Source organism: Notolabrus celidotus, chromosome 19 (genome assembly GCF_009762535.1).
Source record: "Notolabrus celidotus isolate fNotCel1 chromosome 19, fNotCel1.pri, whole genome shotgun sequence".
Lineage (NCBI taxonomy): Eukaryota > Metazoa > Chordata > Actinopteri > Labriformes > Labridae > Notolabrus > Notolabrus celidotus.
Genome location: NC_048290.1, coordinates 5,412,932 through 5,436,725, shown reverse-complemented (window position 1 = coordinate 5,436,725; position 23,794 = coordinate 5,412,932). Strand labels below are relative to the sequence as shown.

The 23,794-nt window shown below is 41.0% G+C and overlaps 1 protein-coding gene across 4 annotated transcripts in view; it reads right to left on the bottom strand.

Annotated features, from left to right (window-relative positions):
* Positions 1 to 4,342: 4,342 nt before the first annotated feature.
* tnpo1 (transportin 1) overlaps positions 4,343 to 23,794 on the bottom strand; it is a 40,017-nt gene continuing 20,565 nt past the window's right edge. For 2 of the 4 annotated variants that reach the window (XM_034710110.1, XM_034710111.1), the window contains exons 8-25: positions 23,221 to 23,343; positions 22,578 to 22,696; positions 22,202 to 22,262; positions 20,804 to 20,972; positions 20,452 to 20,604; positions 20,121 to 20,346; positions 19,832 to 20,003; positions 19,508 to 19,594; positions 19,278 to 19,409; positions 16,445 to 16,603; positions 16,271 to 16,358; positions 16,085 to 16,183; positions 13,645 to 13,740; positions 10,762 to 10,837; positions 9,773 to 9,872; positions 9,605 to 9,679; positions 9,261 to 9,400; positions 4,343 to 7,485 (exon numbers count right to left, since the gene is read on the bottom strand). In XM_034710110.1, coding sequence (XP_034566001.1) covers positions 9,293 to 9,400; positions 9,605 to 9,679; positions 9,773 to 9,872; positions 10,762 to 10,837; positions 13,645 to 13,740; positions 16,085 to 16,183; positions 16,271 to 16,358; positions 16,445 to 16,603; positions 19,278 to 19,409; positions 19,508 to 19,594; positions 19,832 to 20,003; positions 20,121 to 20,346; positions 20,452 to 20,604; positions 20,804 to 20,972; positions 22,202 to 22,262; positions 22,578 to 22,696; positions 23,221 to 23,343 — 2,043 coding nt within the window. In that variant the 3' untranslated portion in view covers positions 4,343 to 7,485; positions 9,261 to 9,292. Of the gene's footprint in view, positions 7,486 to 9,260; positions 9,401 to 9,604; positions 9,680 to 9,772; positions 9,873 to 10,761; positions 10,838 to 13,644; positions 13,741 to 16,084; positions 16,184 to 16,270; positions 16,359 to 16,444; positions 16,604 to 19,277; positions 19,410 to 19,507; positions 19,595 to 19,831; positions 20,004 to 20,120; positions 20,347 to 20,451; positions 20,605 to 20,803; positions 20,973 to 22,201; positions 22,263 to 22,577; positions 22,697 to 23,220; positions 23,344 to 23,794 lie in introns of those variants that run through there. The other 2 variants (XM_034710112.1, XR_004634993.1) reach the window with 2 other exon arrangements.

Sequence of the window (23,794 nt, the reverse complement as noted above, 5' to 3'; positions counted from 1 at the left end):
AAAGCACACCGGATGGGACTTTGAAACTCTTATGATCAGTGACATCATATGAAATACAGACATCAAAGGACTGTTTCCATTCAGAGAGTATGTAAACCAGGACCTACTGTCCAAGCAGTCATATCATCTCAAACCTTCACTAGTGCCTACACTGTGAGACAGAGACCGAACACAATCGACAAAATGCTTTACAAACTGCAAAAGCGGAACCAGAGGGCCTTCAATGGCAATAATGGCAAAGCTCAGCAGAGCGACCGCATGGATGTCGACAGAAAAAGAACCAGAGCGACAAGGGGAACCTTGAACCAGATGCTGAGGAACGAGAAGGAGGAGAAGATGCAACTCCAAAAAGAGCTAGAGGAGGTAAAAACTCAGCTAGCTAAGGAGAGAGCGAAGTCAAGGAGCATGATGCTGGTCAATGGAAATGCGCTTCAAGTGGAGCCATCTACCAGCGCTGAAAAGGCTTTAACAGAGCTCCAGGCAGAGAGGAGGAAGAACGAGGCTCTGCAAGAAGAGCTGAGAAAGGTCTTCGCTGCTCACCAGGAGCTTGGTGCCCGGTACAACAGCGACATGAACAACGGCAACCAGGTGGTGCAGAGTCTTCAGTGTGAGCTTGACAAACAAATGAAGGCTCACACTGCCAAAGAATCACAGGATCAGACTACTATCAAAACTTTGACAGCTGACCGTGATGCCCTCCGCCTGAAAATGAACCAGGAAGAACAGAGGTTCCAGGCAGAAATGAACAACGCCAGGAAGGTGGTGGAGAACCTTCAGCATGAGCTCCACAAACAAATGCAGGCTCATGCTGATAAAATCTCTCAGGACCAGTCATACATCCAGTCCATGACAGCAGAATATAACACCGTCTGTCAGAGAATGGCGCAGGAGATGTCCGTCCTGCAGCAAAGTGCCGTCCAGAGAGAGAGGATGCTGCTGACGGAGATGGAAAACCTCAACACCCAGCTCCAATTCCAGAACAACACTCAAACAATGAATGAAACCGGATTAGAAACCTTAACAGCAGCGATCCAGGAGGAGAGGAGGAAGGCGGCTTTACTCCAAAACGAACTGGAGAATTACAAAATGGCTCACCAGAAGCTCATTGAGAAGCAAAGATCTGCACAAGACAACTGCATCCCAAGAGCAGAACAAGAACGGTTAGAGCAGTTCTGCAGAAACCTCGAGAACCACTACCTGGAGAAAGTAAATAAGCTGAGCCAGCAGCTCTGTCTTCAGGAGCAAAAGAACGCAGAGGTCCTGGAGGAACTAGAGGCCGATGACAGACCTCCAAGAAGGAAGAAGCCCCGCATGAAGAACACCTAATCCTCCTGTGAACTTGTGGGTTTCCTCCCACACATCCAAAAACATAAGCATCAAATAAAAAAAACAAAACAAAACTTAAATCTGTGCTTCTGAAGTTGTATTCTACAGTAGAAAGGTGTGTTTCTGAAGTTGTATTCTACAGTAGAAAGGTGTGCAGCAATGCCATTAAGAGCCTGATATTAAATGTGAAACTTTGTCATAAAGGTTAAAAAAGTTCAAATAGAAATGTAAGTTAGAGGTATCTATCTTTATTTGAGATATATCCAGTCTCAGGTTTCAGATACTTTTTATCAACATCCCAACCTAATAGCATTGTGAAGATAAACAGCAGGACTCACTGACTGTGTCAAGCTAAACGTGATGTTGTAAAACTACAAAATGAGGTGTAACAGTGTGAATGAGAGTGTTTTCCATGGAGGGAGATTTTATTTTGGGTGGTAGCTGACCAGGGCTGTTCATTTATTGGACTGAAACTTGGGATAGCTTGTGAAATGTAGCAAACTTACTTAGAAACAGGGTCATATAAAAGAAGCATCTTCTTAATTTTACATTGAGCTGTTATCTCTGCAGGGAAAAACTAACAACCATGACTCTCATGTACAGGGTAAAGAAATCAGAATGAGGGAGATGTCAATCAAAACCTGAACTGCCAGGTCCACAGGGACTCGGCTTAAACAGAAAAATGAGTTGTTGTTTTTCTAAACTAACATTTATTGAAGACTTAAATTCACTGAGATTTCAGTGGATGCAGAATCAAACTCCCCTTTTACAATCATGTGAGTTTTTACTGTTTCAAGCCAAATTTCTGGATGCTTTAAACACTAAAACTTGAACCTTAACTTACATCAAAAACTCAGCTCAAATCTTTAGTTTGAAGCTGATTGAATATTTCGGCAGACACAGACATCTGTATTTATCTATTTAAGTTCTCATTGTTGTGAAACTACAAAACCAGGTGTAACAGTGTGTTTTCCATGGAGTGAGATTTTATTTTGGTTGGTAGTTGAACATAAAGGTACAAGTGTCAGTCCAACACCATCATCTGCAGCATGGAGGCCCCCCAGTGAACGGTCAGAGAGCTCATTCTCATTTAAAGGCACAGACACAGAAAACAGCCTGTTCTGAGCAGGGCTGAAAAAGAGGGGTTTACAGGCAGACCAAAATCTCATTTCAAAGTGTTTTTTTGAGCAATAAACTTTTAAGACATGTTTTGGGGACCTCTTGGACCAGTATATTTTGATGAAAAATAGCATAATATGTCACCTTTAAAGCGGCAGACTGAGGAGGATTAACTTTAAATTATGTGAAATATGTATTTTATTATGTATTGACAACATTGAAAATGCGCCAATCTTCTACAGTAAAAACAATATCCATGCATGAAATAAAATAATACTTAATGTTGACCCAGCTGCCTAACTGTAGTTCAGGTTTCTCAACGCAGGGTGGCGTTTATAGTTGTAAACATGCCAACAAATGTCTTACCCTGCATAGCATAAATTGAGTTCGGATATAAATATATTTAATACAAATTGTAAATTTCCCCTTCATGCATTTCTGACTTTTGACTTGATATCATTTTGATGTAGAGAATTTAAGTAAATGACTAAATATTTTGCTTATAACAGTCATTTATCCAAAGCAGGGGTTCCCAAAGTGAGGATCGGGACCCACTGGGGGGGGTCTTAAGATACTAATGGAAGGGTCGCTAGATTTTTGTATTCTTTAAAGCAGTTGTTGGTAGGAATGATGTAAAGAATACAAAAAAAAAATTGTGCTGGGTTTGGAGAAAAGGTCATAATACCCATCGGTACTCATCGGTAAGTGGAGTATTATGAGACTATTGCAAAATCTCTGCGTTTTCCAATGCCTAAGGCTAAGGCTAAGGTGATTCTTGAGCCTAGTGGGACAGCTCAGGGTGTTGTAACCCTTTTCTGTCAATGTTTATCTGTGGTGGCGGGAGGAGGAGGGAGGCAGAGGACTCAAGAGGTTACAGGATACTGTGGACCAAGGCACCAAAATAAATACATAAAGAAATAAGGAAGTAGAGAAAGTAGAGAAATGCCAATGTAGCAAGCAATGTTATTATTCCCCTTGTTCCCATTATGACGCACCAATCGTAGCTAATCTCCAATCCTCTGTCCTGATTGGTTAAGGGGCAGCCCCTACTACGTCCACTGATTGGTTATGAGTCCGGCACTATCATGACTGAACACGCCGATCTGTGTTGGGGGGCTAAGAGGAAATCTGGTTGGGAGGGATAGTGTTGACATTAGAAGTCCCTCTCTATGAACATATGTTTACTCTGTGACTACCAACAGCAGCTTTAAGTAATCTAAAAGGTCATATTTTGTCTATTACTGTAAATATATTGTGATTTTTTTTTAATTATAATAATTTTTTTATAATTTTTCTGCCTTTCTTTGTTGCGAGATGACTCTTAATGTTCTGGTTAGAGTTAGGGTTAGTTAACAATAACAAAAGCATCAGTAGTAGCTGTAAATTCATAACAGCACATGAAACACAGCCGCATAGTATAAAGCTAAATTTAATCACTTTGGGGAACAGTGGGGATCGCGAGTCTTTGGCAGCCATATTTTGGGGTTTGGGGCTGAAAAGTTTGGGAACCCTTGATCTAAAGAAATAAGACGGAGGAAATACTTTTAAGATAAGCTACAGTATCTTCCCTCTGCTTCCCCTTAAGACATTTAATATAGTTGAGAACTAGGGTTGCCTCAGTCTTATGATAGTCCTATAATCTGATCAAATCAACCCAGCATAAGCTCAATTTTTTGCTGATATGTAAATCATAAACCTTCTTGCAACATGTTTTTAAACACATACTGCAGAATATGTGATTGTAATCTAAACCGGAGTCTGACTCAGCCTCTTAATAGCTCAAAAACCGGAAAGGTCTATGCCATGAACAGACACATCAAACTTGCATGATACATTATGAATCTGCAGGAACACACAGATCAAACATTTAGAGAAAGTAGAAAACAGAGACCTGTAATAATGTAAACAATTTATTGGAACAATGTACAGATTCAAGCAATGGTAACCAGTCACATCCACTATATCATCTTACAAATATTACAAAATTACTACAGTACAATATAGATTCTTTGCATGATCCAAAATATTTGGTGGCCCCAAAAGTATTACTTTTTTTAAAATTCAGCAGCTTATTAAAAAAAAAATCAAACCATGTCTATCAAAATGATGTTTTTGCTTTTTCTTAGCAAAAAAGATGAAGGCAGATCGTCTAATCAAGATTGAAGGCTAAATGAGAATACAGGAGATCTTTGACTAGACATTCCTTAATATTGGTGGGTGCTTTATAAAATACAAATTTTCAATAAAGCTTCATAGAAAGTCAAAGTTATACTCGCAAACATTATGTTTGGTAACGACGTTTTTTAACGTTTTCGACCTACTTCTTTGCATTTAAATTAGGTGTTTCTTTAGATACAGAGTACTGTATATCTATTGCAAAACGCCAACAAAGTATTTGCTCTCAAGGCATTATGTGCACTTAACACTAAATATTAACCATAGTCTTATAACAATCACTTTTCACAATAAAAGCACATCAATCATGTGCGAGTTACCATTATATACTTCCCCTGTCTTGCAATTGTAATCAGCAAGCAGTGCTGCACACATAAGGACACTAATGTCAATTAACACCCATGGTTATCAGTTCCTAACATGATGGGCGAGACTTCAATCTCTAGATGTTGAGAGGAGATGCATAAAAAGGCATACACAGTGGGGGAAAATAATAAAACGAATAACACTGAACACAGACAACCTGAGGTCAACACATAGGAAACACATATTCAAGTAGTGAAACACAACTACAATGTATAGCAGCAGTCGAGTCAGAAATACAGCACAGTAATGGGTGGGGGTCGCTCGGCGTGTTTTGTAGACCTGTAAGCAGGACCTTTTTTCTGCACGCACACACGCACACACACTCCCCATCAAGCTGCAGTTACTCCGTTTTTTGCATGCCAAACAGCTGGAATGTGACAAGACAAAATCACTTCAAACACAAAATGATGTGGCACGTACAGGTTTCTGCCTCTGTATTCCATGATGCATTATGTAAGTCCTATATTCACTAGTTCACCTCCTTATTATAAATCTAACACACCAGTTGTATCATCCATAATGTGACTGTTTGTCTAAGACACTAAACTGCTTTACAATCCTAGAACCCCTGTAGTTATTGCATTACTTAAATACATTTTAGCAGCACTTCATTATTCATAATCTGCGTTAACACTAAGCTCATATTTAAGGGTTTGGCTACATCATTAATTTAATGCACTTGCGATTAAAATTTTAAGTGCATTTAATGTGCATCGCAAAGGGTTTAAATACTGCAGTTATTACTCTGTACCAGCAGAGGAAAAATTACTGGCTGGGCATAAAAAAACCAAAACAATCCAACAAGCTAAACCCTCCCACCTCTCCAACCCATCATGGAATACATTCAGGCTTCTTGTAACTCAAACACTTACACACTTTATAAAATAGAACAGCGCAAAACACAACCAGAGACGAGAACATTGTTGTAGTTTCACAGTATTTAAAAACTATACATCCAGCTATGGGGGGGGGGTCAAAGTTTAGGGAGGAGACTCCAGCGACAGAATGTGACATTATAAAAGCCCCAGTGTTGTAATACATTAATGGTTAATTTGTAGTTCTTATTTGAAGCGCCCCTCCCTCCCTCCCTCCCAGTTATCCCCGTTCACACTGTATGTTGGGGTGTGAGGGGCCACCAACATGCAAAAGATGAAAGCATCCAAGTACCCCACAAAAAAACACAACCACCCAAAAACATTATACAGTCACCCCGAGATCATGCTTTTAGCACAAGAAGCCAAACACCCGAGAAAATAAAAACTACACTTAGAAAGAAACACGTTCGACATTCATTCGATGGACTGCGAGGTTCTGACAGCCAAAAAGTCACAAAAATCACTGAGACGGGATTGGCGTCATCATGGTGCTTCTCCTTCATTCCTCCTTCACACAATAGAAAGGATTGTGAGCGTTTTTAAAGCTTCTGCAATGCCTGCTTGACGAACGACCAGGACACATTCACGCCACAACAAACCGAACCTCAACGTCACATCACAGCCAAGATTTGTCCTAAATTTCTGTCTGTGTGTGTGTGTGTGCGTGTGTGTGTTTGAAAACCCCCAGTCATGCTACACTACAGCTAATGGCTGTAATACTCTGGTAAAGGAAAACGAAAAAAATGCAAATAGATAAAAGTACAAGGTTAAAGAAGAACCTTATCACAGGGCTGACGACGGCTGTTGAACGCAACACACATCAATAATGTTCCACAGCTTATCACAATGATACAAGCATGCTACCTACTCCCAGAGAAGCTGCTCTTTAAATGAAAGTCTTGTGCTCTTCAGTGACATGATTAACAGCCTTCGCCCTGCTAAAGAATAAGATCACTGAAAATAATCTGAAACTTTAAAATGAGTACTTATTCTTGTTGATATGCAGCATTTTTTAAATTATATCCTTCAGGTTACATCTCCCCCCCCACTATTTAGAGAAAGTATCTCTTTAACTTAACTCCATTTTTAAGGAGGTTTCTACTCCACTGGTAGAATCCAGACCTATTAAGAACTACCACATGCCTTTAACCTGGCTGATATTAGAAGAAACGGCTTCAGCCCTAACTTTGAAATATGAGCAAACCTCGTCCTTCAGCCAAAAATATCAGAGCAAATGCTTTACAGAGTTTTGCAACATTCTTCCCATATCTGCTTCCATTTCTTTTTCAGCAGCTCAGGTAACAGAAAAATCGCATGTTTGTGGGGATAAATGGAGAGAGAGAGAGAAAAAAAGGGGAAAAAGTTCAATATTTCTGACTGAGATGTGATAACATGAATTTTCCTCCCATGATAAGGTTGATCTGCCTGTCCCTCCCCCCCCACCACCTTGCCTGTGCATGGGGGCACTGCGGCTACAACCTCCCTCCCACCCCGTCCGTCAGGTTGGGGAGGGGTCCGCTACCCCTTCCCTCCCCCTCAGCAGGCAGACCCTTCCCCCCAATAAAGGGTAACGTAGTTCCCTGGGTAATAGAGGTTCCCTATGTTGTCTCCCATAGTGAATGACCTGTGGGAACACAAGGAGAGGAGTCATGAGAAGAGATACACTTGGACCTTGTAACATTAAGATTAGTGATACCATGTCAACCCTTCATCCCTGTACTGATCATACTTTACTGAACAGGCTCTAAAAAGAATCAACTCCTACTCCTTTTTCCTGACATTAGGGCCTGTGTCCACTTAAAGCTTTTTTTTGCACAGTCAGTGTTTACTTTCTATTTTAAAACAATGTCACTTCTGAGTCACTGACCAACCAAAATCAATAAGGGGTGGAACTCCTCTGTTGTAGCTTTGTCAACAATAATGGCAGAGGAGAAACTAAACAGACTTGTTTTTCCTGTCTGCAACTTCTTGGTCTTGAGCTGCAGCCAGTGTTACTTTTGGCAGCTATTGTAGTCTTTATCTTTAGACGAAAATGCCTGTTAGTCTTATTCACATATTCAGCCCTTCATAGTTTTAGTCGATGGAAACTCAAAACATTATAGTCTTTGATTTTTGCCAAAACATTTTCCCTCTTGAAAATAATTCATATAGTCGATCAGATATCGGTATCAGGGTTACCAAGTGTTCAAAAAGTCAATATTTCACTCTTTCATCTCACTGCTAAAAAGTAAAGAGGAAACATTCTTGATGTAACCACTTTGACTGTATTTTGATTCTCTTGATTCAAATAAAAATGCCATGAACACAAAATAAGTGCTGCATTGCACTTTTATGACGGTCCCTGAATGCACCTGCAGCAGCAGCAGGGGCACTTGACACAGTCAGTTCACAGCACTCTGAAATGCATCTGCATCTTTCAACAAGGAGTTCATCAAAACTTACTAAATGTCTCTGATGTATCACCAAACTGGAATAAATCAAGCTGTAGACGGGGAGCTTTTTACGGTGAGAGCGGCAAAAACAGCAAACCTCAACATTTTTTTTTTTTTTTTTTTTTAATTGTTTTTATTGTTTTTTTGTTTTTTTTATTTCTACTTTGTTATTTGATATTATTTCTATTCATTTTGATTTCTATTTTTGTTTCCTTTAATGTGTAAATTGTGTATGTATATATATATATATATCTGTACGTGTCCTTGAGTGCAGAGAAAGGCGCCTTTGAATAAAATGTATTATTATTATTAATATATAATTATTGTAAATACTAAACAGACGTCCCCCGGTTGTGTCTTTGTCACTAATGAACACCGGGGGGTAAAAATCCTCAATGAAGATGAGACAGATGATGGAGGCGGGTAGAGCGGGTTCATAAAGCACACCTGCTGCAGGTAGTGACCAAGCTAACACTGAGCCTCTCAAATAATAACTCAGCCTGTCATAGGAATGCAAAACTTTTATCTTCAAAGATTAGAGAAAATATGAATTGTGAATGTCCAACAGTCGGCCATTAAAGTTTTCGTCTCATCATATAAGTGAATCAGAGTATTTATAATCAGTGATGCAGTTTAGCTCGTTATAGTCTTGTTTTCGTCATGAAAAAAATGAGTCGTTGACGAACATTTATCCTCATAATTTTCGTCAACGAAATTAACACTAACTGTAGCCGATGCTCGGACATGATTTATATCCATTTAGTCCCTTTTCTTTGTAGAATTCCAGTGAATAAATGCACATGTGAAGCTGCAGAGCATAAAACAGACTCTCTTGTTACTACTGTGGGAGGCAGAAGTGCAAAGATATGGACACTGTTAGTGGACACAGGCCCTAAACTTGGAAATTGCAATATATCGCTGTGCTGAAAGTATCAAAACATATTCCATTCAATATAAAAATACTGACCCCAGTGATGAGGCACTCTGCTGGGGGAACAGTTACACCCCGTAAAAGGTTGCCAGCCGTTCCTTCAGTGGCATGGGGAACTGATCTGAGAAGCGGCTCCAGTTTTCCTCGCCCACTTGGTTCTTAAACCCGTGAAGGATCTGAAACCAAACACCAAGAAGAGCTCATACCAAGTTATGTCAAAATAGATTCTGTGCATTACAAGCGTGTTTGCAGCAGACACTGCATGTCTTCCATTTGGCCACTAGGGGGCAGACATGGGTTACTGAGTGAGCAATGACAATCACTGTACTGTGTCATTTCAGGGACATATTTCATTCAGTGAGTGTGTTTGCAGGTCTTACCTTGTAAAACATGTCTCTGAGGTCGTCTTTTGGATTTACCCAGGAGGCCACCGCGTCACAGAAAAATATAAAATCCTGTCCCAGAAGAAGAAAAGATGAGGTGACATTTAATTTAGTGGAGCAACTAGCAACACAGTAACGACACAGTAACATTTAAGTGAACCTCACCTGCACTACTCCTCCCGGGTTAACACTGATCATAGTGCAAATTCCTCTGAATGCAGAGTCTTTCTCCTCGTTGTCTCTTATATTTCGCAGAGAGGAGCACCTGACGAGAGTGACGACCAAATTTAATATCAGGCATATCGAATAAAAAAAACCTCCTAAAGCAAGAAATGTTCAAACCTAGTCACTTCATACTACCATTATAACTGTGTAAATCCTTAATACACATGTATGTTTAGGTGTTTCTTATCTTCTTCCTTATCAGTTCAAACACATCAGGCTCTATGTATTCATCTATCTGAGGAGAGTCCTGAGCTATAACCACGACAAGTCAAGCATGCACACAAAACAGATTCAAATAAAACAAACATTTGGATTTTTTTAACAAAGCTACTTTGAGTTCACTTTTGTCTATGAGCAGTGTGTTCAGCAAAAGCTCATCTATAGCACCTTGACTATAACATTACTTGTTTTAAAGGATCGACTAGAGGTTCAGGGTTGTTTTTTTTTGGGACAGGCACATGCAGCTGGGTGACTACAGAACGAGAAAGGGATTTAGGGAATGCTGTTTGTTTTGCAGCAAAAAAAAAAAGACTGCACCCTTTCTCTGTTGTTGAACCAGCAAGGCATGTGACAAATCTGATCCCATGCATCTTTTAGGTTAGCGACAATTAACAACGACGGAAGAAAACTAGAAATTAAACAAATTAACGTGTAATACATGAAGGTGCTACTGAGGCAAAGGAAAACAAATCACAAGTAGGACCTAAAAGAGGACAGGGTTAGTCACATGGTTGGCAATGATTACAAACTGATAAGAAACAAAAAGAAACAACTGAAAGACTTTTTTTTTTTGTTGTTGTTGTTGAGAAGGAAAGTGAGGAGAGGAGAGCAACAGCAGGAGGAAAAAAAGGAGCAACAGGAGACAGACGAGGAGATAAAGAAGAAAGCAGAGAGAAGATGAATTAAATAAAAGATTGAATAATACACACCAGGGTCTTATAAACTGCTGTAGCATGGGTGCCACCTCTTGAGGACAAACGTAACCAAGACGACCAATTGTTATTGCTAATGTAACGCAATCACGGTTACACACCACCAAACGCCAACCAAGACATGAGCAATGAGGAGGGGGGAGGAGAAAAAATAAAGAAAAAACAAACAACTCAGAGACATAAATCAACAGAATCTGTGTATGATAATAATAAAGAGAAGATTTCACTAGTGTTGATTGTTACTGCCCCCGTCAGTCAGGAGGGGAGGAATGTAAAATATGACACTCTAAAAAAAACATACAACACGTTTAAGGGAGAACACATTGACAGGACATTCATAGAAAAAAGGCAAACAATGGCATCTGCTTTCAGAAATCATATGGGTCAGACTATTTGATTCAAAGTCATTAGCTTGATTTTCAATGGTTCTCAATGACAGGACCCAGGCTAGCCAGAGATTTCTCCCTTAAACTCACAAATGTTAATTTTTTTCAGAAGAAACAGAAATGTTGTTTTTTTTTTTTTTTTTTTTAAGTCTTTTTGAAAAAAGAAATGACAAGATTACTCCAAGCCAACTACATGGAGGGAGACTAGTATCCAGCACAGCAGAGGAGGAGGGAGGACCTAAGTTTAAGAGACACAGAACTATGCAACATTCTCATTAACAAACAGGCATTTATGAACAGTCCAATGACACATGCAGAAAGCAGATGGTATGCTCATTAGAATACAGTTCAGTGCAGGATAAGCTTTCACATGACTGTGGATTGTCCAATTGGAATTTTGCACCACTGGCTGCCATAAAAATCTCAATGACAGACCGGATTGACTCGTCTTAATTCTTGTGCATCAATTCTGGTTTTCAATTACTACATTAAAGGGATGGGCAATGATTTTTGTATATTGGACTATTCGTTCTCTTTGTAAAAATTTAAGAGTTACTTCGAATAGAGCGTCTTAAAGCTGTTAGCTAACCGCATTAAGTAACAGAAGAAGAAGAATGCTAACTGCATTAAATAGGAAAAGAAGAAGAAAACATTTGCGACCATAGACTGTATATAAAATAGACGTCATCTCACTCGGCTCGAAGTGAGGCCACCACAAAAACTGCTGCCCCTAGTGGCTGGCTGCAGTATAGGTCAAAAACTGTCTCCCCCATTCATTTGAATGGGTCTGTGGTCAAACTTTAAAAAATAAACACACTTCATTCGAATGTTTCTCACATCCATATGCTGTGAAAAGTGTCTTTTTCATTAGTTATTAGAGGTTAAAAAACATGGTTTGGGGCACTGGTGGCCTAGCGGTCTATGCGCCCCACATACAGAGGCTACAGTCCTCGTCACAGGGGTCACCAGTTCGATTCCCAGCCGCGACCATTTCCTGCATGTCTTCCCCCTTACTCTACTCCCCACGTTTCCTGTCTCTCTTCAGCTGTCATATTGAATAAAGGCGAAAAAGCCCCAAAAATATAACTTAAACCCCCCCCCCAAAAAACAGGGTTTTACATTGGGGTTTTCTTTGATTGACAGCTGCCGTAGAGAGAAACTCTGTAGGACCTCGGGATGGTACGCTGTAGGGCGGAGCTTGTTACCCTGGATACACAAATTGCCTACTGCGCAGACTCTGGCTGCAGAAAATGCACAAGATGGCAGCATTCTCGAACGTGATATTTTGGCTTCAAAACCGTACAATGGGAAAAGGCGGAGCCACGGCGTCCATTATATATACAGTCTATGATCCCGCACTACGACATGTATTTCCAGAGACTGAGCATGGCTGTAAAATATAAACATACACGCCACGCCGCGTCAAAGAAAGACGCTGACAGTGCCCGCTACTAGCAGCACCTTGTCCTGCTGCTGGTTAACGCGACTGCCACACAAACTGGCTGTTAATGGAACATGTGTGTGCATGTGGGGGTCTGATTATTCGAATAATCGTCGAATAGATGCCAATGATTGTCGAATAGTATTTCGGCTTGAAATGCCCATCCCTACATTGAAAACATGCAAAAAGAGTTGGAAAAGTTCAGTAATCTGGAAGAAACATGGTCTAACATCACAGTTATACTTCTCATGTATCCTGCATCAAACGTGGGCCATTCTTAACAACATTTAACATCTATTGGCAGATATGCATCCACATTTAAAGAACAGTAAATAAAAGCAACAAATAAACTGACAGCAAACAAACAGGAACACATCTACAGAGTCCCTAGCTTCATTTGATTTAGGATGGTTACACCTGGCCCTTGAATGCACCTTTTTTTTTTTATCATCATCTTTTGACTCTTTGTTTCCAATTCATCTGCAAATAACAAGAGCAAGAGTGTAACCCTTCATTAAACATGTTCTAGGCTAGCTGCTCTACATTTAGTCAGTTTAGGTGTTCTCTCAATCATTAATGAGTCGTTCTTCTTTCAGTGTTAAAAGCTAACTGTGTGAACTCACCTACCTCTCTCTCACCTACTGCCTGTGCTCTACATTTTGTTCTGCGTCTGTACTCTGGTGCACGGTCAGTCCACATTAGTGAATCCCAAGACTGGGCACTTACACAGCCTGCTCAATTCAAGAGCGTCAAGAATTTCACACCCAGGCGTGCCCGGGGCTTCGTTTTCTTTCATCTTTATTTACTCTGCCAGTTTGCAAATCAGCAGAAGAAATATTTCACATGCTTTTGGTGAAATCAGCGAAACTTGTAAGGCTCAAGACTTGGGAGAGGTTTCTCTTGGATAGAGATTAAAGGGGGGGGGGGGGGGGGCAGGACAGGCACCCTGATGAATGTGGTGGATCCTGACTGAATGGGCCTGAGTGTGTGAGCGCCTCCCTGTGTGTGGCAGGCGAGCTGGCTGGCTGGCTCAGCACTGCCACCGAGTGGTACCTGTGTTCTCCAGGAGAGTCTTTGGGGTATTTGGTCTGTTTATGATCTCCACCAGCTGGTGCAGCACCATGGCGATGTACGGCTGCATTTCAGCCCCTGAGGGTGTAGACAGAGGGAAAAATGAAATCGGTGGACTGTAATTTTGTCTAAATATAGAGTGTAAACGACAGATGTTCCAATACCATTTCCATTTCATGTCTAGCCTCTATTTGCAGGTTGGACTAAAAAAAATCAGAGCATGTGCTCTCAGTCAGGATTGGACTTTGGAACGAGAGGTGTTCTAGTTTTGTGGTTCAAATAGTATTAACCTATCACATATTAGGCTTTGATGGAAGCAGGACAAACAGCCTGTATAGAGAGCAAAAGAAGACATTCATAGTGCAATATTCTTACCATGTAAACATCCTTGTATATACATCTCCTTCAATCCCAGCGCATTAGTACATAGCTAATTCTATCTATTCTGCGCTTCTGTATGTACTTTATTATTGTTATTTTATTTTATTCTATTCTATTTTATTTTAATGTACTTTATTTTAATTTATCTTATTTGACTTTATTTCTATTTATATCTTATTTTATTCCTTCTTCTAATAATATTTTGACTTTCTTACATTCTTTTTATAAGAGCTCTGTAATGACCTAATTTCCCTCCCCAGGATTAATAAAGTATTTCTGATTCTGAATCTGATAGAGAGCAAAAGCAGGCAGACCCAATCTGCGATATTAACATCCCTGCTCTCTTCAGTGGTAATCTGATGACGATTTGTATCTTCGTTTAAACAGCTATCGGGCTCCACAGTGCATCTAATGATCTGTTCCCAGATCAAAACTTGCAACTTCAGCAACAAATCTGCCGGATGCTGTGTTGTGAAACCAAATGAGCGTTTAGATTTCACAACTTCCTGGAATGCGTCAGAAAATCTGACCTCCGTTCTACCAACGTTTTCAAAGTAGTTTTCTTCTCCTCTTGAGGACAGGACAACAACTACTGTATCTTAATAACTGTACAGCACTTTGGTCAACTGAGGTTGTTTTTAAATGTGCTTTATAAATAAAGCTTGACTTGACTTGACAGACATGACAAAATTAGCATTTGAACTAGTTGCAAATCAGTCTCATGATGTTGTTATTTCGGGAAACTCAGGATAATTCAGCTTCTGTTAAAATCCTTCAGAATGATGCAGCTTGCTGTTTGGGTTACTGTTTTGGAGCGGGCAAAGAAACAGTACTATCTTAATTCTTTTAGAGTCTCAGAGAACATTTGATCCAGTTTTTATCACTCTTTTATTGAAAGTCTTTTAACCTTTTCTTTTATCTTCTGGTTTCATAGTCTCTCTTTGAAAGTCAAGAACAGTCTGAACTGTATTGTTAAAGTCTGCTCCAAAATGATTGGTGTACAGCAGCAGGATCTGGGCTTCCTTTGGAGGAACCGGGTCACCAATAAAGCCAGAGGGATAATAGGCCAACCTGGACACATCCTAGCCAAGGAGTTCTCTTTAATGCCCTCAGGGCGGCGCTATCTCGCTCCTCACAAAAAAACAGACAGATACTCAAATTATTTTATTCAATCTGCCACAAGACTTCTAAATGCTGATAGCAGTTTTTAACAGATGTGAAGTTGTGTATTTATAAGGTGTTTCTTTTTTTTTTTCTCGGTGATGAGCAATCATCAAAACAGTAAAAAGTGTGACAACCAACCCCGTTCACCCCTACCTGATGAGATCTAGTGGGCCAACATTTTGTAATTCTGAAGGTGTGAATACAAGGGTTCCTAGTGATTTCCTCTGACAATAAGCTGAGCAATAGCCCCTCCATCATGATTTCTTCGTGCTTCCATGTTTTTTCATTTATATTTGAACAAGAGTTGGATCAACTCTTCAATCTAGATACCCCTGGCATGGTTTGGTAATCCATGGATAAATTCACATTGTGGCACCTTTCCCTTTTTTTTTTTTTTTTTCTTGCTTTTTTTTTGCTTTCTTTTTTCTTTTCTCTTTTACTCTTGTCTGCATATATATTTCTGGTTTGTGTCATGTTTGTCACAAACTGTCAAATAAGGTATAATAAGGTGTTTCTTAGTATTCATTCCTTGCAACTGTGTGTTTTTTTTAAAGTTATTTTAGTCCATTTTAATTTTTTCTTTTACCCTTTGTGACAAGCCCCATCTTGCACTGTTGTCGTCACTGGCATGTTGACTGTTGTTTGTTTGTTTGTTAGTGTTTGTGTTGTTTATTGACAAGCTGGTATACTGCAAACCAAATTGCACTCTGGGATTAAAGAAGTTCGCTGGATCTGAATCTGAGTGCAGAATCTGGTTTATGGGCCAAAAATCAGGTTAAGCATGCTCAGCTTGGAATCATTTCTGGTGCTGGTATTGGAACATCTTAAATATAAGCAGGGACATGAAGCTCATATCAGTGGAAAGAAAAAAACTCACCCATTTGTATAGAAATCTCTCCGATTGCCCATGTTGCATTGTTGCACACTGATATTAACTCTGGGTTTAAATTTGTACCCAGTATGGGCATAAAATCAGCTGCAAGAAGAAAGCAAGACACCTTAGCATCTGGCGAACAACATATTCCAAAACAGTGTTTGTTAGATTCAACGTTACACCACATACCGATGCAAGGTTTCACGTGTTGGAAACAAGCTTTGGTCAGATCCCCCAGCAGAGCGAAGGAGCTCTGACGCACCTCTGGCATTTTGTCCTGAACCGTTACAGAACACAACAAAAGGTGAACAAACGATAACGACTTCATCAGTTCATCAGATATGTGACAGGTTGAACACTTACCTGCATGCACTGGTACATGAGAGTGAGGATGTTGCTGCGAGCAACCAGCTGCTCAATGGTGCCTCCCAAACCCTCGGCCAGTCCACTGAGAAGATCCAACGCAACAATCATAAAGTCTTTGTCAGGAGACTCATACTGGTCTGGCTGGGACTGATGGAGCTAGAAGAGGAAGGGACAACGAAACAGGAAAAGCGTTGAATTATTTAACATAAATAACCAGGATAAGGAACCAAAATAACTTGCAGACTTAATATTATTTGCTCTGGCTGATTCAAGACTAACAAGGGACTTCCACCAGATCCGTGTCCGGTCCATCTCCGATCCGCTGCAGTCCGGCTCCGTGCTCTCTCGTCCGTCAGCACCCACCGGTGAGGTTTTCGGAAGGCAGCACGGAGCAGGACCGCCGGACAGCTGGAGGCAAGTGACGGAGGTTCTCAAGGGTTAATCACTGAATTAACGATTATCCTCCTCGCCTCTTTATCCATTTTGTCTTTCTGGTCCTCTGACCTGTTGACTCCAGGCCTGCCTTCGCTCAAAATGACATTTTGTCCACCGTCACTCATTTTATGGATTTATAAAGTTTCTGAAATACATCTGATGGAAAAGATAACATACTCTGTGAGACTGCAGAGGGATGTGTTTGCTGGAAGGTGGAGCCCTGCCTTGATTTTGTTGAAGTAAAGTGCTCTTTGTAGTTTCTTTCATTTATTCACTTCTTTTTATTTGTATTTTTCTCTTCCTTCCTTTTTCTATTATCTCTCTCTCTCTCTCTCTCTCTCTCTCTATATATATATATATATATATATATATATATATGTATTATTTACTCTTCTTTATTAACTCATTCATTTAAATGTATGTCTTTTGTGTTTTGTTTATTGTTATACTCCCTCTTATCAGGCTGCCCCAATAAGTCTCTAAAGATTCTTCAGCTAGTTCAAAACGCCGCAGCTCGAGTATTGACTAAAACTAGGAAAAGGGAGCACATTTCTCCAGTGTTAGCTTCTCTACACTGGCTCCCAATAAAATGTAGAATAGAATTTAAAATCCTTCTTTTAACCTACAAAGCCCTTAAAAATCAGGCACCCTCGTATCTTAAAGAGCTCATAGTGCCCTATTACCCCTCTAGAACTCTACGCTCCAAACATGCAGGCTTGCTAGTTGTACCTAAAATCTCTAAAAGTAGTATGGGAGGTAGAACCTTCAGTTATCAGGCCCCTCTCCTTTGGAATCATCTACCAGTCAGGGTCCGGGAGGCAGACACCCTCTCCACTTTTAAGAGTAGGCTTAAAACTTTCCTTTTTGATAAAGCTTGTAGTTAGAGCTGGATCAGGCTTGGACCAGCTTTTGTCATGCTGCTATAGGCCTAGACTGCCGGGGGAACTGGCGCACTGACACACTGGGATCCTAGTTCACCCCCTTCCCCCCAACCCCCTCATCACTTACTTTAACTCTGCCTGTCCCACTAAAGTTACTAACCATAGACCTTTCTGGAGTCCCTGAGCTCCATTGTCTCGTAGATTCCTCTGAGCTGACGTAGACGTCCTCCTGCTGCGGACGATCTGGACTTCAGCGGCAACAGCTTCTACGACTCGTCTCATCACTATCACTTCTCTCTCTTACTCCCCTCTATCTGTCTTTCCAGACCCTCGGTCGAGGCATGATGGCTGTCTAACATGAGTCTGGTTCTGCCTGAGGTTTCTGCCTGTTAAAAGGAAGTTTTTCCTCACCACTCTAACTTGCTAAATACTGCGATGTGCAATGCTCATGATGGATTAAGGTGGGGTCAGACTGAGTCTTACCCTGTCTTGAAGTTGGGTCTCTGTTCATAATTTCACATAGAGTGGTCTAGACCTCCTATGTTTGTAAAAGCGTCTTGAGATAACGTTTGTTGTGATTTGGCGCTATACAAATAAAGATTGATTGATTGATTGATTGATATTATATTCTATGAAACCATATAGCAACAGATACAGTAAAGATGTGTAAATTAATGTTTAAGTTGCCTACAGCAAAAAATAAAAACTAAGTTTAAAAAAAAACAACAACATTTTGTTTTCATAGTTAAGTTACAAACGATCTGTTGATAACACAGAGTGTTTTATTCTGAAAATTAAGCGGATGTTTTCATTTGGTTTTGGTGCCTGACTTCCTGTACCGCTCCATCTGCTGTGTGCTGCCTGCTGCGTCTCTGATCCGGCAGGTCGGAACACAACGTAGAGGATCCAGTGGAAGTTAACACATTGACTGGAATAGAAACCTATCAGATCCGATGTGGCGACGGATGGGACATGGAACGGACACGGATCTGGTGAAATTTGGCCGTGAGTCCCCTCCTATTCAGACAAACTTGCCTCAAATCTAACACCAGATGCTAACTTTCATTTAGCTTGTTTTTATCTCAAACAGCCCCCGATTGAAAAAACTCGCCCTCTTATTGCAGTATACTTCACTTTCTTACCTACTTGATGCAAAATGTATCTGTCTTCTGTTTGGTGCTATGCAGGTAATGAATAGGTGGATCACAAAGAACTTTAAGACGCATGCTGCCACCTACTGTACAAGAGTGTGTAACGTCAGACCGCACCTTCCTGACGCCTCATATCCCCTCTCCCTCTCTCTCTTTTCAACTCACATCCTCATTCTCCTGCACCCCTTTTCTCTTTCTGCTGCAAGGTCAGCACATTGCGTTACTACATATGTGTTAGAACAAGGATGTTATCTACAACAGCCCCACGTTTAGGAGTTACGGTCAATCACGGCCGCTCATTTGTGCTCCTTTCAGACATAAAGAAAACATTAAAGTGTAATTAGAGAGACAGTAAATATTTACACATGAGGGATCTTCGACACCCACCATGGCCTGAGCAAGAGTCTTTTGCACCAGGTTGACGCAGCGTTGGTACACAGGCTCACAGTATGGCAGGAAGCCGCTCTGCAGGGCAGTGGCTACAGACGACAGACACTGAGGAGGACAGACAGGGGTCAGGTACAGTCAGCGGCCTGTTTACGTAAGAAGGAGGACTGACAGAAGTGACTCAGAAAATAAACATGAGATCTCACCTCTAAGAGAGGGAAGAGATCCTTGTCTTCATCTTTCAGCTGGTTCCATTTCTGGATCAGCGGGGGCATCAACATCTGGATGTATTCCTAAGAAATGACAAAGACACAGTGTGCCACTAATGAGTGAGTGATAATTACAGACTTTACTGCAAAGAAGAGCGCTGGGTGTTTGTTAATTTTACCTTCTGGGCCTGATCTTTCATAACTACAACATCAAAAAGTAAACTTCCCTCCACTAGAACAACAAAAGTTAACAGAGGAAGCCGTACGTCACACACATTTATTCAATTCCCATAAAAATGTCCACGTTTATGTCCTGCGTACCGGTTTATTGAGATGATGCCCCACAGAGTCGGCCAGTGTTCCTATGGCGTCGTACAGAATGAGCAGGTTTTTGTGCTGGTACTTGCTGAAAGCGAACACGAGTGTGTCCAGGATGAAGGCCAGGTAGGGCACCAGCTCTGTGCACGCCTCCTCCTCCAAAGTGGCAAAGGCACTGGGGGTTTGCAGAGAATTAAAAAGAAGGTGCAACGTCAAGAAATGTGGATGCAACTGGAAGGAAAACTGGGATCAAAATGCAGAGTTGTGCTGTAAAATCAGTGCTCGTGCTCACCTGCAAGCAGCCTCCTGCACCCGCTTGTTGCTGTCCAGGATACGTTTGAGAAGCTCCGTCATCAGAGGCTTTAGGTATGTGTCTGGGGGCTGGCTGACAACCCAGTGTGCATAGCGGCTCAGAGTCCAGCAGGTGATGGAGCGCACCAGAGCCTTTTTATCAGACAAACACTGGACGAGATGGGGGATGAGCTCCGGCAGGTATGGGATCATGCCTTGCATACAGCCTGGAGACAAAAGGAACAGCAGTGTTTTTTGTCATTTGCAATCTATTAAGGCTGCACAAGAAATGTTTAAAAGATTTAAAAAATGTCATCAGGCTCACTCCGTACCTTCAGCTATGGCCCCCAGCACCAGTATGCCGGACTCTTTCACCACCCACTCTGGATGGAAGAGCAGCTCTTTGAGGAGCGGCAGGATGTGCAGCAACAGATCGTCTCTAAACACATTCGCCAACACGTCCAGCGCTGCAGCCGAACACTTTCCTATATTAGGAGGAAGCAGAGAGACAAACAAACACACGCAGAAGTGTGCAGACAAACATCACAGTACACACACACACACACACACACACAAGACAAGTCGTCAACACACTGTGTGCCTCCTTAGATCTTATTATGGTTAAACACTTCATAATGAAACAGAGGACCTAGACGTGTCCATTAACACAAGCACTGAACTCACGCAGGTTCCAATCTGAAATGGTGTCATCATCATCCAGTTCATCGTCATCGTCATCATCGTCCTCGATGCCGTCGCCCTCATGCTGCTGGGCGACCGTGCGGGAGCGATGGAAGCGCGGTCTGATGTCCTGCTCGTTGTCAGGAATGGCCTCATCTTCCTCAGTGTCTCCCTGATGACAGACACGAGAGGTTGGAAGATAAATGATAGAAGCAGGTTATTTCAAACGTAGCATTGGCATTAAATTACTTACTTCTGCAATGTTTGAGTACAACTCTCTAAAATTTGCTTGGAATGGTAAAAATGCAAATCATGTTCAGAGTCTCCTTAGGTATATTTAGCAGTAACATGATAGTTGTATTACATGAGTCAGGACAACAACATATTGCTGTGTTGATATCAAACACTCAAAAACTGTGGCTGTTGAAATGCACTCACTAACCAAGCTACCAATGGGGATCAAGTGATGAGTAACAGCTGTGAGATTGCTCTTAGGATTGGGTTGTAAGATCAGAACTGAGCATATTTGTTTGATGTCAAGTCAAAATATCTCACTATTATGTTTTTTGGCTGCATGTTTTATTGAGTTGTCCTTTATTTCTCTACACTCAGGTGAAATCATCACCAATTTGGGTCACCTGGTCCTCTGTCTTTAAAATCCCAAGTGCCACCTGCAGTAAGGAGAGGCATTTGGGTCAGGGACTGCTGCTCTGTTGCCTCTCCACCTGGGGGTTCTTGTGTTTTGATAATGTAGCCTTAATTGTTCTTTGTTCATTTATCTTATTACTTGTGTGTTTAAAATAAATCATATGGTTAGATTGTTTAAGGTGCTTGTTATGATTTCATACGGGTTGTTTATGTGGATAGTTGTTCGCCCCACAGGGCCACCTCAGGGTGGGATATAAAAAATGGAGGCTCGTCCATAAAAGCCACACCAACCTGACAGCTCCTGTTATAAATCTTATTTCGTGATATTAAAAATCAAAAATATGGACTTTATTGATTGTAATGAGTAAAAATGTCTGCCAAATGCAGGGAACTAAATGTTCTTAAGTTGCTTAAAATAAGCATCACCTCTTGTTTCCAGAAATCTTTCTTCCTGGCAGCTATTTTTTACAAATTATAATCAATGCAGTCCTAATTTTAGGACTGTACTCTCTTTAAAGAAGACTCATATCTGAACTTGTCAGGTCAATGTGGCCTCTGTTCAAATATTTGTCTAGTACTGAGACAAATAGCCCTGCAGGTTGGGGTTTCCATGTTCTTTTAAACACATTCAACTCTCATGTAATTTGACACAACAGTCACATGAACAACTTCATTGAACCACATGTCACCCTGAGTCATGGGGCAATCTGTCCCCTTCCCCTCAAGTCCAAATATTAAGCTATATAAACTGACCTTGAGCAGGATAATGTCAATCTCAGAGTACTTCATCCCGTTGACAAGCACCGGAGTGAGCCTGGAGAGGAAGCCAGAGGAAGAATGATGAGAACAAAGGGCAAGGAGAGGTTGAGCCCCAGCAGCAATCACTCACATGTGACTCCTGCTGCGGGCGCAGTGTAATGTGACAGTCTGGTGACAGATGTTACAGCTGAGGTCAACGGCCAGGGTTCTTAATCAGACGTCCTAAGGTGAGGGAGGGAAATATTATGCTAAAGTACAAGGTCTTCAACGACTCTTGGCCAAGGTTGCTATGAATCAACAGCTGGAGTACCATTCAGTGTATTGTATGCTCTAAGTGTGTGTTTGCGTGTGTGTGTGTGTGTGTTCTTACTGGGAGAGGTGTCCACACAGCACCTCCTTACACACCGGCTGCTCCGCCAGAGTAAGCCAGAACTCACAGGCCTCCAAGGCCACGTTTTCATCCTGGTCCTGAGTCCTCTGCAGCATGTACTGAGAAGATATAGGGAGTCATCTTAATCATATATACTTCTAATTATTAAAAACTGATTACTCAATAATAAAATGCTAATGCAGGAATTAAGCTAGACACAAATGGCAAGATCTGTCTTTAAAAGAATAAGAGGGGGAAGATTTTTGTAGTGATGTATGATCTTGCAGTTTCTGTTCTATGTTGTTTTATTGTGATGTATTTCATATGCTGTATTGTTATTTGTTGATGTTGATGTTTCTGTATCTTTAAGGCCCATTCAGGGACGAGCATTGCAAACAAGCAAGAGTTATAAGAATTAAGGAGTTAATGTATATAAACTGTTTCTGTTACTTTCTTTACTGGTACATGAGAGGCAAAAATAAGCCTTACAAGTTTGTTAATATATAGGGGGTCTACGGCACAGAGGATCAACTTTATTGAGCTTCAAGAACATGGGAAAAATCCTCAGATGGATTAACTCATTAAATATTATTATACTTAGATTCCCATTAGACCTGAATGTAACTAAGACTTTGTCACAAACCTCGATGATGTTGTGCATGTGCGGCAGCAGGCGGTCCAGCCGAACTTCCAGCAGCATGACGAGGGCTCTGCACACATTCTTCCTCACTTCTGGTTCCTCGTCTGTCGCCAGTGCAAAGAGGTTCTAAAGAGGAGAGAGAAGGCAGAGTCAAGTGTCTGCTCTGCAAAGTGCAAACATCTCGTGCTGCAGGAAGTGATCAAAATCATATAGAACCAAAACTGTTTTTACAGCCTCCTCCATCATATGAGGGTTGGGTCAGGGATGCTCTTTATCTTAGCAGACTCAAAAAGATCAAACATACTCTCCACGGATCCACAAGCTATTTTTTTTTAAATATGGCGGCCTTTCTTTGACCTTATAAAAACCCTGCAGTTCAAGGACACACCTCAATTAAGCTGGTTGCAGATTTTGAGATTTTTCCATCGACTATTTCTTTATTTGACCCTTTGAGGCTTTGAATCCTTTCTATAACACGACACCTATATTCAACATGTTCTGCTGTTCTCCTTGTAGATTAAAACATGGTGTTTTTTAAATTTTATTTCTCATGTTTTTGGAATTATAATTACTATTA